Source organism: Amblyraja radiata, chromosome 33 (genome assembly GCF_010909765.2).
Source record: "Amblyraja radiata isolate CabotCenter1 chromosome 33, sAmbRad1.1.pri, whole genome shotgun sequence".
Taxonomy (NCBI): domain Eukaryota; kingdom Metazoa; phylum Chordata; class Chondrichthyes; order Rajiformes; family Rajidae; genus Amblyraja; species Amblyraja radiata.
In genome coordinates, this window is record NC_045988.1 from 28,778,217 (window position 1) to 28,797,612 (window position 19,396).

Consider the following 19,396-nt stretch of genomic DNA (forward strand, 5'->3'; position numbering starts at 1 on the left):
GTTTTGTAAGTTTCAATTACATTTCCTTCATCCTTTTACACTGTAGACAGTGCAAGTCTATTTAGGTTAGGAGACTAAAACTGTATTAAATACTCCAGGTTGTGGTCTCACCAAGGCACTATACAAATGCAATAAGATTCCTTGGTTGTCAAACCTCGAGTTATAAAGTCGCGAAAGCAATTGCCTCCCTTATTGCCTGTTGCACCTGCATTCAGCAACATGTGTATAAGCTCTCCCTGGTCCCAATGAACATCCACAGCACCAGATCTTTCACCATTCATACTATAATTTCTGTTACGTTCACCAAGAATGGACGCCATCAAATTTTCCCATCTGCTGTCTTGTCAACCTTTCAGTTTGTCTATATTCCCTTCACATCCTCCTATAAACTCACAATATGCCTCTTATTGATCAGTCTGATGAAGGGTCTCGACCCGAAACGTCACCCATGCCTCTCCAGAGATGCTGCCTGTGATACTCCAGCACTTTGTGTCTATCTTCGATTTAACCCAAAATCCACAGTTCCGTTCTACACATGCCTCATTAAATATTTCATCTCCTCAGCCAGACAGTTGACAGTAATTGTGAAGAGCTGATCCCCGTTTCAGTTCCTGTGGTACCTAATGAGTCACAGCCCGATAACTGGAGACATCCCTATTGATGTGCACTCTTTGCTTTTTGTCTGTTAATAATTTTACCTGATTCCATATGTTCTATTCTTATTGAACAAGGACTTATCAAAAACCTTCCAAAAATCTTCACACACCACATCCATTGGTTCACATCCTCAATGAACTCCAGTAGATTTGTCAAACATGATTCTGCAATCATAAATCCATGTTGACTCAGCCCAATTCTGTTATTTTTTTAAAAGGTGATCTATAATTATGTCTCTCCTTGTAGATTCTGGTGCTTTACCTACCACAGACATTAGACCAACAGATTGGCAGTTTCTGTTTTATCTCTCCCTCCTTTTTTGAAGGATGAGGTCACATTTCCTACCCTTCTAGACACAGGAATAATCCATGAACCTTTGGAACTCTGGAAGATATCAACCAGAGCATTAACTATCTGTAAAGCCATCTCCATCAAAATGCTAGAATGTAGATATTCAGATCTATCAATTTGTCTGCTGCTATGTTTAGATTAATTCTTATTTTCTTCGGGTCTTCATTCTTGGGTTCTTTAATATACTTGGCAGGTTTTGTGCATCATTGTGAAGGCAGATGTACTGTAATTGTTTAATCTTCTTCCATTCCCTTACTCCCCAAAATAAATCCCCATTGGCCCTAGACCTCAGCACTCAATGCAACAGTATAATCTTCATCCTATTTACCTGCACATGGTCTAGAAGCTGGCAATTCAAGTGTCCACCCACATATATTTACAATGCTTTAAGAGCCTCAGTTGTCACCATTCACACCGCCAGTCCATTCCAAATTCCAGCCACCTCTGAGTGCAAAGGTTCTTCCTCAGATCCCTCGATACTATTTCACCTTTACCACCAAACCTCTGCCTTCTTGTTTTATATACCTCTGTTGTGAAATGTTTTTTTTCCCAGTTCAGTATCAATACCCTCATAATTCTGCCCCTCAGTCAGGTCACCCCTCACTCTGAACTCCACGGAAAGGAAACGCAGCCTACCCAGTCTCGTTTGATCAGCCAAGAAGGTTGTTGGCTGCAACCTTCCCCCCATCGATGAACTGTACACTGCAGTGGCCAGGAAGCGAGCGGGCAAGATCATCTCTAACCCCTCTCACCCTGGCCACAAACTCTTTGAAGCACTTCCCTCTGGAAGGCGACTCCGGACTGTCAAAGCCACCACTAGCAGCAGCTCTACTCAACAACCAAAAGTCTGTAGCCTCCTTTTGCTCTGGTATTTTATTCTTCATATGTTTAAATTATAATGTTTTATTCTTAATTGTATACTGTATATCGTGTTACTGTATATGCGATCAAAGCACCAAGGCAAATTCCTTGTATGTATACATACTTGGCTACTAACATTTATTCTATTCAATTCACTTCACTTCATCACTGCATCTCAAAGAACCTGGTAATGAAGCTCCTCTGCATCACACCCTGACACTGTACACCGTGCTCCAACCATGACCTGACCAATGTTATGTAAAGTTGTACTGTAACTCCCTGCTCTTATATTCTGTGCACCGTATCTACTTGTGGTGCCACCATCAGAGACCCTTGGACATCCGGCAGATTCCTTCTGTTCTACCACACTCCCTAGGGCCTCCCATTCATTCTGTCCTATTACCTTTAAAGAACCATAATGTCTCTTTTTCTTTACACCACTCAATATCCTTCCATTTATTGTATATTACCCTGTTCCTGGAGCGAAGGAAATAGGCAACGTTGCCCGAAAAGTTACCTATTTCCTTCGCTCCATAGATGCTGCTCCACCCGCTGAGTTTCTCCAGCATTTTTGTCTACCTTCGATTTGCTATTGTTCTTTTCAATTTACCATGTTCTTGCAATCTATACTTTTTCTTCTCATTAGCAGCTCCACAACCAATTTTAGTTTCAGCAGAAATAGCTGAAACTATTTCTTCTTTATTTCCTGCTTGCTTCTTTTAACAGCCTGGGAAATATTTCACCCTAGAAACATTTCATCCCAAAGACGTGCAGGTTTGTAGGTTATCTGGCCTCCGTAAATTGCCCGTAGTGGATGAGAAAGTGGGATAGCATAGAACTAGTGTGAACGGGTGATCGATGGTTGGTGTGGACTCGGTGGGCTGAAGGGTATGTTTCCATGCTGTATCTCTAAACTAACTAAAAGGTCTGATTTTCAAAACACCTTAAAACTTCCTCTTAGAAAGTCATTCCATTAATTTCCCCTTTCTCCCCTCTTCCTGGCCCTCTGCCCTTCACTCTCCTCTCTCTTCCTTCTCCTCCCTGCCTCTTTACCTTCTCTTCCTTCTCTTCCTCCTCTTCACCCCCATTCTCCCAGGATGTGGAAAAATACTGCTGGAGTTATCACAACACAAAGCATCTGCAAACAGGGCCACAGCTCAGTCGGCCTTGAACCCATTGGCATTTGGTCTGAATCATTATCTGGCATTGAGAATCCATGTTATAAACATACAAGCAATGAGAAACCAGGGAGCACAAATGTAAAGTCTCCAATCTCCTGCCTCCAGCAAGTGCTGTCTGGCCTTACATATCCTTGCTTACTGTATATAGGCCATTGACAATGTGACAACTAATCAGAATAGATGGAAACCGAAGACAAGACTTGCAGAAGATGCACACAATACGTGTGGCACCCGTGGACAGAACGAAATAGGCTGATGCCAATATAACTCAGGGTTGTCAGCTGCAGTACATGGACAGATAATGCCCACCGCATCACAGTCCGCCCCAGCATAACCCAACACCAGATTGCTCATTCTCCCTCATCCGTATAGTGGGAGTTCAGTAACATAAATTGTCATTCACAAACTAAAGCTACCATCTGCAAAGTCTGCAACTCCACCCTCTCAGAAATGGGTGGTTGTGTTATCATTGACTTTGGCCATTACAGACTGAGCTGGGGTGACCCTGACTCACTCAGGCAACTTCTTCCTTTGAGTATCCTTGGACACCAACATCATCATCTTATTCCAACCTTTGGAGCAGGTATTGGCAACCTGTGGTCCACAGGTCGAATGCGGCCCGTAACTCAAAATCATCCGGCCCGCGGTCGTATTTGTTTTGCTCCGGAACCATTCTGGCCAGCAGACAGGGAGGGGTGAGTCCGTAATGGCCGTCTCCCAAGCTGCCTGTCGTGGCCCTTCTCTGTTTTTGTTGTTTTGAGTGTGTGTTAAGGTATGTTTTGGTGTTTCCATATGTTTTATGTGGGGGAGGAGGCAGGGAATAGGGGAAAACATTTCTTGTTGTGTTGCAATCCGTCCCAACGCCAGTGTTTCGATCATCCCGACGAGATGGTCTGAACATCGAGCCGTTGTCACAGTGAGGAATGTTGATTCCACTGTAGTCGATGCTTATGTTAAATTGCGTCAAATGGTTGTGTTAAATTAAATCATTGTTTTTGCACAATAAACATGAAGTTGATCTTAAGATTCCATAGATGCTACCTCACCCGCTGAGTTTCTCCAGCATTTTTGTCTACCCTAAGATTCTTAACGGTTGTTTCAAATTCAGTGTCTCAAACTAACTCCTATGTTCATTAGACATAATATTTCTTAAATATATAAATATGTCAACGTTTATTAAATATGGTGATAGATGTGGCCCTCCAACCGCTCACAGACCCGGGACCCGGCACGTAGGCAGATCCGGGTTGCCGACCCCTGCTTTGGAGTGAGTTCCTCTCAGAACATCAGGGTATCTGTTAGAATTAAACTAGGACATGAGAGGGCAATCTCCTTGAATACTCTGGGATGCAGACCATCAGGCCCTGGGGATTTCTCTGCCTTGTCCCAACACTTTACCAAACACCATTTTCGGCATAATGTGGATTCCGTTCAGTTCCTCCCTCCCACTAGATCCTCGGTCCCATAGTATTTCTGGGAGATTGCTTGTGTCTTTCTTAGTGAAGACAGAACCAAAGTACTCATTAAACTGTTCTGCCATTTTCTTGTTCCCCAATATAAATTCACCTGTCTCTGACTGCAAGGGACCTACATTCGTCTTCACTAATCTTTTCCTTTTTACTTACCTAAATAAGCTTGTACAGTCAGTTTTTATATTCCCTGCAAGCTTTCTTTCATGCTCTCCCCCCCCCCCCCCCCCCCCCTCCTCCTCTTAATTGACCCCTTTGTCCTCCTCTGTTCTAAATTTCTTCCAGTCCTCTGGTTTGCTGCTTCTTCTGGCCAATTAATATGCCTCCTCCTTGGATTTAACACTATCCTTGACTTCCCTCGTCAGCCACGGTTGAGCCGTCTTCCCAGTTTTATTTTGTTACCAGACAGGTCACTCCTGTGTCCTCCTCCTCAACGCTGCTACCAATTTGGGTTGGCCCAATCTATATGTAGATTAAAGTCACCCATGATAACCGCTGGACCTTTGCTACACGCATCCCTAATTTCCTGCTCAATGCTATCCCCAACCTACTGCTGTTTGGTGGTCTGTATACAACTCCAACAAGTGTTTTCTGCCCTTGGTTATTTCACTGTTCTACCCATACCGATTCTACAGCATCCAAGCAAATGTTTCTCCTTGCTATTGCATTAATCTCTGCTTTAACCAGCAATGCCACCCCACCTCCTCTTCATTTCTGTCTATCCTTCCTGAATATCGAATACCCCTGCATGTTTAGTTCAATGTTAGAATGTAGGCTAAGAATCACTTAGAGTCTGGATTTACAGAGGGAGAGGAGGGGTAAGTATTTGGGGGGGGGAGAGATGGGGTTCAGTTGGAAGTGTGTACGGAGGAAGGTCAGAAAGTCATAAGCGATAGTAGTAGAATTAGGCCATTGGGATGACAGTAGAGGAGGAGTTTACCTGAAATTGGAGGTTTAAATGTTCATGCTGTTGGGTTGCAGATTACCCAAGCAGAATATGAGGTACTGTTCCTCTAGTTTGTATTTGGTCTCACCCTGTTGGTGGAGTTAATTTAATGCCCACTCCAGGCAAATGTACAGTGGCCAAACTTTCATTCAGATTTTATTTTGCGTCAATTAAATGATAATTTTTTCCCTTTTTCTATCTTTTACTCTTCTCTTTTTTTTTACCACATATTCACTTTTTGTTTTGCCCTCTATCTTTTTCATCTCACAAGGAGAGGTTGGTTAACCAAGCTGTGAGGACAATCAACAGCCTGCAACATTACCTTTGTCATGAAAGTGGTTTGCAGATGTGGAGGAATGTGGAGCATCTACTTTAGAAAATAGAATGGGAAAACTAATTTTTATTTACATTGCAACTATACAAAGGCATGGAGGGTCCAAATGCATGAAGCACAAACAGCAGACATGTAGGTACAGCAAGTAATGAAGAAGGTTAATGAAATAAAAAGAAGACACAAAGTGCTGGAGCAACTCAGTGGGTCTGGCCGCACCCCTGGAGAATATGGAAAGGTGATGTTTTGGGTCGGGAGCCTTCTTCAGAATGATTGTCTGAATCAATTACAATTGGTCTGAAGAAGGGTCACGACCCAAAACATCACCTATCCATGCTCTCAAGATTGCTGCCTGACCCGCTGACTTACTCCAGCACTTTGTGGCCTTTTTTTTGTAAACCAGAATCTGCAGTTCCTTGCTTCTAAGGTTAATGGAATGTTGGTCTTTATTGGAAGGGGCAAGGGGTTTAGAAGTAGGGGGGATCTGAGGCAAATTTACAAAATGCTGGTGATATACTTGCTCAGGGGCAGTGCAAAGTCCAGTGGTTAGCGCCTGGGGTGAAGCAGTGCTGATGGAGGGGGGCTGAGCAGGTTTGGCATGCGCTGATCAGGGTTCAGGAGAATAAGGCAACTTGTTGAAACCAAGGGTTGACGGGCTAGATGGTGAGAGGACGTTTCACCCGCTGGGAGTATTTAGAACAAGAGGGGGGGAGAAAGGGGTCACCTCCTCAACATGGTGCTAAGGCATAAAGCTGATGATGGAGGATTGGCCTCAATCAAAGCATGAGACAGGAATAATTTATAATCCCACTGATTTGTAACAATCCTGAGTCCCATGCTACCATTTTACCTGAAGTAAAAAAACTGCAAATGCTGGCAAACTGATGTTAGTCTGAAACATTAACCCTGTTTCTACCTTCATAGATGCTGCTTGACCTGCTGAATTAACCTCCGGGGATGAATAAAGTTCTAGCGTATCGTATTGTATCGAAAGTCCCCAGCATTTCCGGATTTTGTTTCAGATTTGCATTTTTTTTTTGATCTGCAATTAATATGGTCTCACTGTGCTCAGTAGTGGGATCCAGTCAAGGTGGCCAGGGTAGTGGAGGTGAATACTGACAAGCTGGTGCATAGTGGAGTGCAGGACTGGCTGCAGTCACCACTGTGCTGCACTGGAGGGGAGGAGAGGGGGCGATAGTGATCGGGGAATCGATTGAAAGGGGGAGCACTCACCTACACACGTTTCTGCCGCTGTAATTGCAATGCAATGGAATGGAATGTTGTCTCAGTGTGCCTCAACAGGGGAAAGAGAGAATCAGTAACCATGGTATGTATCTGAGCACAGAATGCCACAGGAGATCCTTTTTCCCTGTGGCTATCAAACTGTACAACTCCTCCCCCTTCTGTCATGGGGTAGACTGACTCCCCTATCACCCCTCCCCAACACACCTCCCCAATCTTTACACACCCCCAATCCTGGACTTTCCACTCATCACTTTAATTTCATGTATCTTGTTGCGTTCCATGACTGTTGGCAGACCAATTTCCCTCTTGGGATAAATAAAATTCTATCGTATCGTATCATACCTTATATCCTTAAAAAATGTCAGGCATGATTCTGGTAATAAAAGGAATGAAGTCCTACAAGTTTAATACAGGGAGCTCAGAAGTAAAAAAAAAAAAATAGCACCTAAAGATAGTAATCTGAGGATTACTACCAGTGGCACATGCTAGCCAGAGTAAAAATAGATGATTAAATAAGGTAAACACGTGGCCTGAGGAATGCGTAAAGTGAAGAAATTAAAATTCTTGGGCTACTGACTCTGTTTTGGAGGAATTCAAAGTACAATTTAATCATGGGTGACTTTAATGTGTGCATAAAATAGGTTAACAATGCTGTCAGTAACAACACCATGGAGAAGGAATTACTGGAATGTATATTGACAGCTTTATGAACCAATATATTGAGAAGAGTGAACTAGTGGCAGAGAAATTATGTTAGGGAAATTGATAGGATTGAAGACTGAAAAATCCCTTAGGCTTGATCATTTACATTCCTGGTTATTTGAGGAAATGGGCATAGAATGTGTTTAGTTTTAGAGATACAACTTGGAAACAGGTCCTTCAGCTCACCGAGTCCATACTGACTACCCATTCAACCAATTCTATGTAATCCCACTTGGTCATCCACTCACAACACACTTGGGACAATTTACACAAGGCCAATTAACCTACAAAAACGTACATCTTTGGGATGTGGGAGAAAATCATAGCACCCAGAGGAAACCACAAGCAATCACAGGGAGAACATGAAATCTCCACATAGAGACCACCCAAGGTCAGAATCATGCTTAACATTTACTTGAGTATGTATTTGGTAGAGTGAATGGTGAAAAACAATGGTGTGGTATATCTGGAAATGAAAAAGGCATTTGGCACATTGGCCTTCATCAGTCAGTGTATTGAGTATAGAAGTTGAGAGGTCATGTTGCAGTTGTATAAGACGTTGGTGAGGCCGCATTTAGAGTATTATGTTCAGTTCTGGGCACCATGTTATAGGAAAGATGTTGTCAAGCTGGAAAGTGTTCAGAGAAGATTTACAAGGATGTTGCCAGGGCTAGAGGGACTGAGCTATAGGGATAGGTTGAGTAGGCTGGGGCTCTATTCTTTGGAGCACAGAAGGATGAGGGTGATCTTATTGAGGTGTATAAAATCATGAGAGGAATAGATTGGGTAGATGCACAGAATCTCTTGCCCAGAGAATCGAGGTGAATCGAGGTCTAGAGGGCATAGGTTCAAGGTGAAGAGGGAAAGATTTAATAGGAATCTGAGGGGTAACATTTTCACACAGGGTGGTGGGTGGATGGAACAAGCTGCCAGAGGAGGCAGTTGAGGCAGGGACTATCCCAACATTTAAGAAACAGTTAGACAGGTACATGGATAGGACAGGTTTGGAGAGATATGGACCAAATGTGGGCAGGTGGGACTAGTGTAGCTGGGACATGTTGGCCGGTGTTGGCAAGTTGGGCTGAAGGCCCTGTTTCCACACTGTATCACTCTCTGACTCTATGGACATTCACAAAAGCTGTTACCACATCCCACATGAGATCCATGGGCAAAGTTAGAGCACTGGGATTGTGATCATTCACTGGATAGAAAACTGGTTTGTCAACAGGAAACAAACAGCAGGAATAAAAGGGCAGTTTAAATATGCCCACGATTTGCCATGCATGTCAACATGGTGGCTGAGGGAATTAAATGCAACATCAACAAATTTGCACATGACACAAAGCTGAGTGGGAGACTGAGATGTGAAGAAGATGAGAACGTTTCCAGAATGACATAGACAGATAGACATAGACATAGACAGATTGAGTGAGTGGGCAAGTGTAGGGCTGAAGCAGGATAATGCGGAGAAAGGTGAGGTTATCCCCTCTGGCAGAAACTTGAAGGCGGGTGACAGAATGTGGAAGAATGTTGATGGAAGAAGAGGAAGTGTAATGGACTTGGAAGACTTTGTAAAATAGTCAATGGAAGCAAGCATGTAGGTGCAATAGGTTATGAAGACAGGAGAAACTGCAGATATTGGATTCTTGAGCAAAACACAAAGTGCTGGAGGAACTCAGCGGGGCAGGGAATGGATGGAGGGCATCTGTGGAGGGAATGGATAGAAGACATTTTGGATATGGAGTAGGGGGGGGGGGGGGAACTGGAAAAGAGAGGTGGGGGTTAGACAAAGCCAAGCAAGTGATAGGTGAATACGGGTGAAGGAGTGTGATTGGCAGATGGGTTGAGTAAGTGACAAAGGATAAAGGTGAAAAGGAGACAAAAGGATGTCAGATAAGGAGTGTAGTGTAAAGCTGGAGGGAGGTATATGGGCAGAAGGGGAAAGAGGGGGGATGAAAGGGAAATATAGACATGGGGATGGGAGATGAGCCTATGGAAAATGAGGAAAGGAACAAGGCGATGGGTTGATGCATTTGGTGTCTTACACCTCCTGCAGTTGCAGGGAAAGTGTTTGGGAAATGGACGGGTTGGGTGGGAAAAGATGAATGAATCAAGGAATTGTGGGGTGTGTGGTCTCCAAGGGAAGCAGAAAGGGATAGGATGATGTGACTGGTGGTGAAATCAGATTGAAGGTGGCAGAAATGCTGGAGAATGGGGATGCAGAGGGGGTGGGGAGAATCAGAGGAACTCTATCCTTGTCCTGCTTGGGGGGGAGGAGGAGAGAGAGCAGGACATTGGTGAACACGTGCTCCGTCTGCCTAGTCCTGCTAGATCTCCCAGGTGCTAACCATTTTAACTCTTCCAATTCCCATACTGACCTTTCTGTCCTGGCCATCCTTCATTGCCATAGTGAGGCCACATGTAAACTGGAGGAACAGCACCTGATATTATGCTTGGGTAGCTTACAACCCAGCTGAATTGAATTCTCCAACTCCAAATAATACACAGAATCTCAGTTCCCTATAAACCTCCCTCTTTCCCTTCCCCTCGTCCCCTTCCACCCATAGCCCTCTCTCTATCTTCACATTCGGCCCTTCAAGCCATTCAATGTGATCATGGTTGATCATCCACAATCAGTACCCCGTTCCTGCCTTGTCCCCATATATCTTGATTCCGCTAGCCCTAAGAGCTCTATCTAACTCTCTTTTGAATGCATCCAGTGAATTGGCCTCCACCGCCCTCTGAGGCAGAAAATTCCACAAATTCACAACTCTCTGTGTGAAAAAGTTTTTCTTCATCTCCGTTCTAAATGGCCTTCCCCTTATTCTTAAACTGTGGCTCCTGATTCTGGACTCCCCAACATCGGGAACATGTTTCCTGCATCTAGCTTGTCCAATCCCTCAATAATTTTATATTCTTCTATGAGAACCCACTCATCCTTCTAAATTCCAGTGAATACAAGCCCAGTCGTTCCATTCTTTCATCATATGACAGACCCGCCATTCCGGGAATTAATCTGATGAACTCCCTCAATAGCAAGAATGTCCTTCCTCAAATTAGGAGTCCAAAACTGCACACACAATACTCCAGGTGTGGTCATAACCCGAGCACATGGGAGTTACCATTCAGGATGGACATGAGAAGAAATGTCTTCACCCAAAGTGTTGAGCCTGTGGACCTCTCCATCACAGGATGCCGTTGAAACCAAACACAATTTCAGACGAAGTTTGGTGCTAATGGTGAAAGAGATTAGGGGATACAGGCAGCGATAAGGAACACATTTGTATAATTAGCTACACAAAAATGCTGGAGAAACTCAGCGGGTGCAGCAGCATCTATGGAGCGTCTATGTATGATTAGTACTGACTAGCGCAGCAGACTCAAAGACTGAATGGCTTAATCCTGTTGCCACTAATCACTGGCGTGTAGAACACTATTGTGTTGCACTGGTCAGTGTATTTGACTCCAAGGCACTGTCACACTGACCAATGGCTTGGGACAGGAGGCTCCATGGCACCGCGCTCTGGATATCGCCGGCCAGTGATATAGAGCAGAGTGTCGCCACACTGGCGAGGGGTGTGAGACACTGGACAATGTCACTGGTCAGTGGTTGACACTGGTCAGTGGACACTGCGATCGGCTCCGCGCGTCCCTGGCGCACGGCTATACCAAGCTCCCGGGACTTCTATCAAAGCGCCAAGTGTCGGAGTCGCTCTGTGCTGCCGGCCGGAGTTGACTGGCAGTGAGCGGGTGGAAGTTGAACCTGCTGCCCGGCTGGGCTGTCCCGTCCCGGGGGTTCCCCGCACCCGCAGCGCCCGGTGCGACCGAGAGGGGAGCGAGCAGCGCGCGTACCGGCACAGGAGCGCAGCGGCAGCGGCAGCGGGCGGACCAGCGAGCCGCTCTCCCTCCACAGGATCTCCTCGATCATGAAGGTCTTGTAGCGCCGGCTGCCCGGCTGCTGCAGCCCCGGCACGATGAGCCTCGGCCCCGCGGGACACTGCATGTTCACTGCCTCCCGCACACAAGTTCTCCAGCTTGCGCTCCGCCCGCACTGAGTCCGCGGCTCCGCCCGCAGCCCCTTTATAAACAACAGCACCCGGGGCCAGCCCGGCACAGGCCGCCCATCAATCAGCCCAGAGCCGCCGCACCGGGCAGTGAGGGAGGGGGGGGGGGGTAAGGGAGAGAGGGGGAGGGGTATGGGAGGGGGGGGGGGGGGGGTGGAGAGAGGGGGTGTGAGGGAGGGGGCTGGGTGAGAGTCAGGGGTGCTGGCCACACTTACTGAGGGGGAGGGTAATGGAGGGGGGGGGGGGGGCCGGGCTGATGGGTGAGGGTGAGGGTGAGGGTGTGGGGGGTGCCGGCCACAATTGCTGAGGGGGTATCCCCATTTACTGAGGGATCAGGTCATTTGAGGTTGGGTGTGAGAGCCACATGACTGAGTGCTGGTCTGAACTGTCAACGCTAGTGAGGACTGGGGAGAGGATGGGAGGACACCACTCATCTGCTGGGTTGGGGAGATAAACAGAACTGCAGCTGGGGGTGAGTTCTCTCCAGCCTGTAAACTAGGAGACTGATGCATGAAACGTGCAGCCACCACTGCTATGAGGTCCAGGATCCACCGGTCAATGGGAGATCGGTCCTGGAGCCGAGATCTAATTATGAATAGGAGATGGGTCCAGCTGAAGCTGCTTTAGTGTCCGTGAATGAACTGATCTGAAAATATTCCAGCTCCCATTTTCTTCAACTGGATTCATGTGGCTCCCAATCATCTTGAAACTGTTGCAAATAATCTACCTGGGGCTGCAAAAAGTTGTAAACACTGCCCAGGCCACCACTGACTCTGACCTCCCCACCATCGAAGGGATCCATCGTAGTCGCTGCCTCAAAAAAGCAGCCAACGTCATCAAAGACCCACACCATCCTGGCCACACACTCATCTCACCACTGCCATTTGGAAGAAGGTACAGGAGCCTGAGAACTGTAACGTCCAGGTTCAGGAACAGCTTCTTCCCTACAGCCATCAGGCTATTAAACACTACAACCTCATAAGCTATGAACTACGAAACACTATTATTATTATTATTATTATTATTATTATTATTATTATTACACTTTTATTGCTTGTTCTTTTTTTCTGAGTTTTTGTTATATTATTTATTATGATCACATATTCTGTTGTGCTGCAGCAAGTAAGAATTTCATTGTTCTATCTATCTATCTATCTATCTATCTATCTATCTATCTATCTATCTATCTATCTATCTATCTATCTATCTATCTATCTATCTATCTATCTATCTATCTATCCATAACTAAAGCTCTGATCCGGATTGTGCGGTCATTCTATTTGTGCAAAACGGTACATGATAGCGCTACGATTTTCCGCCAGCTTACTCGCCGTTCTCCTGTGCCGCGAGTGCACCAAGTTTCGTTCCAATCGGTGGTTTAATGTAAAAATGTTAGCGAGGTTTAAAAATCTTAAAAACCACGCGTGCACAGATCGATCTTCTCTCCTGCCAGTCAGTGCCACGTGGATTGTTTTTTTCTCCTGTTACTCCGCGGGACGGTCCGCCCCATCCTGCGCCATCGTGTCTTTACTGGAGCTGAGTGAGGCCGGTGGAGGTTTCTAACCGGACACAATTTTTGGAGGGACTGGCGCAGCGCAGCACGGGGTACGTCGACAAACGGAAAGTGGAGAATCTAATCCCAGTGAACGTCCAGCGACCAGCACCCACTGTGAGTACCCATCGTACCGTCAGCTCCAACCCCTTCCCCTCTGGTCCCCCACGCTGGCTCCTGCCCCCTCCCCCGTGATACCCCCCTCTCCCCCACAACACCCGTCTTTTCTCCAAGCTCTTTCCCTTCCCGCCCACACACCCCCCTTCCCCCCACAATCCTCCCACACAACCCCACCACACCCCTCCGCCCCCGCGCCCCTCCCCTCACTCACCCCTCTCCCCGCCCATCCCCCCTCACAACCACCCCAGACCCCCCTGTCCCCACACCCCTCCCCCCTGCCCACACACTCCCCACCGGTCCCCGCCTGAAGCCGCCCCCCACCCCTGGCTGTAGAATGCAACAAGAGATGCAAAAGAAAGAATGGACTGAATAAATCTCATCTTTAACGTTTAAATTGTTGTTATTTTTTAGCAGTTATTCAAATTTTAAGCTTAAATAAATCCCTTTTCCACTTGCCGTGCCCGTCAGCTGCGCCTGCGCAGTAATACCTGCGTGCTCTACGTCACAATGGGAACCCAATGGGTGGAAATGGCTGCGCTGCCGGGGAACCGCTAAGAGTGGATGGGGGGGGATGAAGTGAATGCGTGGGGAGGGGAAGGGCAAGGGGCGGAGTGGGGGGAGGAGAGGAGGATCAAGGGTGTCACAACGGGAACCTGTCAGTCGCGCCTGCACATTTAGAGGCTATGCATGAATATTGGAATATTGCTTCGGGGGAACGGGTTGCATTGGGGGAACTGGTGAGTGGTGGAATATTGCGTTGGGGAATGGGTTGCGTTGGGGGACCAGGCCTCCCCTGTGACTGGTCTAGTATGACAATAAAACACTCTTGACTTGTCTTGACATTCCCCTCACCTTGAATACTGCAGCTCCGTATCACTGAGTCGGGATGTGTAATGAGTCGAGTCATACACACATCAAGATACAACACATATTTATTAAAGTCCACTTACAGCATTGGTCTGCAGGACATTACAGTAACTAGCAGTTACTCAGACTGAATTACATAAGCAAGCTCTTGGTAATATAAATCGCATAATAGGCGGAGCTACTACTAACAAGCACTACAATTGGTTAGTTTGAAATAACCAATCTACATCTTTCCTTGTAGAAACAAAATAAAGCATAGATACGTGGAAACATGGTGGCTAAACAATATAGTAGCCGAAACGTTAATAACGCATATGGGGAAGTATAGATGGTTACACAAAATCACCGTATCTAAGGGGTGGCCTGCTGACCCGACCGGCGCGTGTGCAGTACGAATCCGCGTCTCCTCCTTTCACCGGTGAAGTGACTGGGGAGGGGACCGGGATGTGACCGGGGATGGCACCGGACACCCGCCGGGTGGAGGTGGTGAAGTAGGTGAGCTGGGCGCTGAACGCCATGGAGAGGCCGCAGGGGGGACAGTCTCTGGCAGTGGAGCTGTCGCCCAGTAGTTAGAGAGTATACAAAATGTGAGACCTTTGGATGTGGAGTCGCAGGACGGGGTTCCTTCACAGGAAGATGTTGACGTTTGCGTCTGTAAATGGCCCCGTCCGCGCTAACCATGTAGAAGGGCTGTGGATGTGACCCAGATGGCCATAGCCCTTGTTGGTTTGGAGGTAAACAACCTGTCCACTGGAGAGAGGTTTATGTGGCTTACTGGACTTGTCAAAAAAACGTTTTTGTGCATCGCGCTTGGATTGTAGTCGTTTCTGGACGGTGGGTGGAGAATGGACCTGTGGCTGCAAAAGCTGTTGGGGTACAGGCAGGGCAGCGGGGGTGTGACGAGGCATCAGTTGTTGGGCTGGGGAACCCAGTATGGGATCCCTGGCAATGTTCCTTATATTGAGCAGGTCCAGGTAGACGTCAGATTTAGCAAGGTAAGAACGCTCCATTAGTTGTTTTGCGCTTCGTGCGACCCGTTCAGCGAGTCCGTTGGACTGCGGAAATTCAGGGCTGCTGGTGATATGTCGAAAGTCCCATCGTTGAGCAAAGTTTTTGAAAAACTGGCTGGTGAACTGACTGCCGTTGTCAGTAGAAGGCGTGCAGGGGAACCGTGCACGGAGAAATGGCGTTGCAACTTCTGGATAACTGCTTCAGATGTGATGGTTTGGAGTAGATCAATGTCAAACCAGCCCGAATAAGAGTCGACAAGAACCAGATAGTGTTTCGCATGCCATTCGAATATGTCGGTGGCTACCACGGTAGAGGAGGAACCGGGTGCGGCAGTAGGGGCTGCTTCTGCTAGTGTGGTGTCCATATAACATATAACCATATAACAATTACAGCACGGAAACAGGCCATCTCGGCCCTACAAGTCCGTGCCGAACAACTTTTTTCCCTTAGTCCCACCTGCCTGCACTCATACCATAACCCTCCATTCCCTTCTCATCCATATGCCTATCCAATTTATTTTTAAATTATACCAACGAACCTGCCGCCACCACTTCCACTGGAAGCTCATTCCACACCGCTACCACTCTCTGAGTAAAGAAGTTCCCCCTCATGTTACCCCTAAACTTCTGTCCCTTAATTCTGAAGTCATGTCCTCTTGTTTGAAACTTCCCTATTCTCAAAGGGAAAAGCTTGATCACATCAACTCTGTCTATCCCTCTCATCATTTTAAAGACCTCTATCAAGTCCCCCCTTAACCTTCTGCGCTCCAGTGAATAAAGACCTAACTTATTCAACCTATCTCTGTAACTTAGTTGTTGAAACCCAGGCAACATTCTAGTAAATCTCCTCTGTGCTCTCTCTATTTTGTTGACATCCTTCCTATAATTGGGCGACCAAAATTGTACACCATACTCCAGATTTGGTCTCACCAATGCCTTGTACAATTTTAACATTACATCCCAGCTTCTATACTCAATGCTCTGATTTATAAAGGCTAGCATACCAAAAGCTTTCTTTACCACCCTATCTATATGAGATTCCACCTTCAAGGAACTATGCACGGTTATTCCCAGATCCCTCTGTTCAACTGTATTCTTCAATTCCCTACCATTTATCATGTACGTCCTATTTTGATTTGTCCTGCCAAGGTGTAACACCTCACATTTATCAGCATTAAACTCCATCTGCCATCTTTCAGCCCATTTTTCCAAATGGCCTAAATCACTCTGTAGACTTTGGAAATCCTCTTCATTATCCACAACACCCCCTATCTTGGTATCATCTGCATACTTACTAATCCAATTTACCACCCCTTCATCCAGATCATTGATGTTCAATGACAAACAACAAAGGACCCAACACAGATCCCTGAGGCACCCCACTAGTCACCTGCCTCCAACCCGACAAACAGCCATCCACCATTACCCTCTGGCTTCTCCCATTCAGCCACTGGCTTTTGCAGATGGCGCAGACTTCGGTTTTGTCACGTATGTACTTGGTCATACCAGGCCAGTAAAACATGCTCGGTGCCTGTTGAAACTTTGCCTCCATGCTGGTGTGGCCCCTGTGGACGGCGTCGAAGTACTTGCCCCGCAGGACAGCTGGGACAACTGCCTTGTGGCCCTTAACTATAATCCCGTCCTGCAACACCAGTTCGTCACGAACCAGGAAGTATGGGCGGATCGCGAGCGGTGCGCTGTGTTGTTTATCTGGCCAGCCACGCCGGATGACCACGGACAGCAATTGTAAAGACACGTAAGTAGCCGTGTGCTCTGCCAGGCTACTTCAGCAATCAGTAGGAACATACGATACCTTCATTACTGAAAACTGGTCCTGTTCAGAGGGCTGTTGTTCGCTGGTTTTGCATGCGGCCCTTGATAGCGTGTCAGCTATGTGCATGTCCTTGCCTTTTTTGTTGAAATCGAAATGCTGCAGCTGCATCATCATCCAATGCAGGCGAGCCGGAGCAAAGTGAATGGGTTTATTCAAGATGGTGACCAATGTCTATAGTCACAGGCTTCCCAAAAATAAAGTCTTTGAATTTTGTGCAGGCGTAAACCACTGCAAGCAATTATTTTTCAATCTGGGCGTAACATTGTTCAGTATCAGTTAGTGTGCAAGAGGCATATGAAACAGGCTTGCAGTCACCATCGGTAGTGGTCTGCTGGCAAGCAGTGCCAAGTTCGTACTGGGACGCATCACATGTGAGTGTTACTGGTAACTCCAAAGCGAAATAGGCGAGGGTAGGTGCGCTGGCCAGCAGCAACTATCAAAAGCTCTTTGGTGCTGCGGATGCCAGGACCATGCAGCGTCTTTGTGTGTCAGTTCCAGCAGGGGGCAGATCGATCGCTGAGGTTGGGAATAAATTTCCCCAGGTAGTTGACCATTCCAAGGAACCTTTGTAGACTTGTAACGTCAGTAGGAGACGGCATCTCGTTGATAGCAACATTTTTTGATGGGTCTGGTCTGAGACCATTACTTGTGAAAACATGTCCGATGTAGGTAACTTCCGGGACCCGGAACTTGCACTTCAGGTGATTGAGTTTAAGCTGAATGTCTTTGGCACGGTCCAACACCCTCTTCAGATTGGCTTCATGCTCAGCCAAGTCGCGCCCATGGCCAGGAATGTCATCAACAATGATGGCGCATGGTTACCCCGCAAACAGTTGTTCCATCGTGTGCTGAAAAACCTCGCTGGCAGAGTTGATGCCAAAGGGCACTCTCAGGAATTTGTAATGGCTGAAGGGGGTACCGAACATAGTAAGGTTGGACGAGTCTGGGTCCACCAGAATCTGCCAAAACAAGCTATTGGCATCCAGAACGGAGAACACTGATGCGTTGTCTATTTGAGCAGCAACTTCCTCTACCGTTCGCATAGGGTAGTGCAAGCATTTGATTGCTGTGTTGAGGTCCCTAGGGTTGAAGCAGATACGGATTTCTTCCTTGTTTTTTTTTGTTGCAACCACCATGGTGGAAACCCAGTCAGATGGGTCAGTAACTTCAGCAATGACACCCAGGGAGACTATCCGCTTGAACTAATTGTGTACTCTGCCGCGTATGGCATGCAGAACACGATGTGGTGCTCGAACCACAGGAGTGACTTTGGCATCAACGGCGATGTTGTACTTGAGGGACAGCTTGCCAAGCTCATCGTAAAACACTTCTCTATAGTGAGAGAGTATTTACTGAGTGGGGCCCCCAGTGAAAGAGTTGATGGATAGTGTGGCCAAAGTAAACTAGACCTAGATCGTGGCATGCATTGATACCAACCAGAGTTTCAGATTTCCCCTTGACGATATAAAACTTCAGGATATGAGACTGTGAGTCTATGATGCAGTTTAAGTCAGTTTCTCCAACCGGTTTTGGAACATCACCCCCAGAGGCCCGTAGTGTGTCCGAGGCCTTTTCAACATGTTCAACATTACGTTTTTTTTAAAAACTCAGATAATGAGATGACATTACATTTCACTCCAGTATCAATCTTAGCAATCACAGGCTTGTTATTTACAATCATGGTTACCTCAGGGTCAAGTTGCTCGTTAGTGGAAGGGAGGAGGGAGTGGATGGCTGAACTGTTATTTGCACAGAGCTGAGCAGGGGATAGCTCCTCAAGCTCTTGGCTTTCGTTATCAGTGTTGTAACAGGTACACACTCATCCTTGGGACGGATTGAATCGCACGGGAACGGCAACATTTTGCAAAGTGGTTAAATTTCTTGCAGAAATTGCAAATATCACCATAAGCAATACAGAACTCCCGACCCGGAGCATGAGAATAGTTACAATTAGGACATCGAGCAGCAGACCTTCGTCAAGATACAACACATATTTATTAAAGTCCACTTACAGCATTGGTTTGCAGGACATTACAGTAAATAGCAGTTACTCAGACTCAGTTACAGCAAGCTCTTGGTAATATAAATCACATAATAGGTGGAGCTACTACTAACAAGCACTACAATTGGTTAGTACAAAATAACCAAACTATGGGATGGACTATTTCCATCCCAGAGCCTTTACCTGAATTATGGATGATTTCAG

The 19,396-nt window shown here is 46.6% G+C and overlaps 1 protein-coding gene across 1 annotated transcript in view; it reads right to left on the reverse strand.

The window, feature by feature from the left end:
* barx2 (BARX homeobox 2) overlaps positions 1–11,874 on the reverse strand; it is a 91,235-nt gene extending 79,361 nt beyond the window's left edge. The window contains exon 1 of the mRNA XM_033049679.1: positions 11,596–11,874. Within this exon, the coding sequence (XP_032905570.1) occupies positions 11,596–11,746 (151 nt within the window). The 5' untranslated portion in view covers positions 11,747–11,874. The remainder of the gene's footprint in view (positions 1–11,595) is intronic.
* Positions 11,875–19,396: the final 7,522 nt, after the last annotated feature.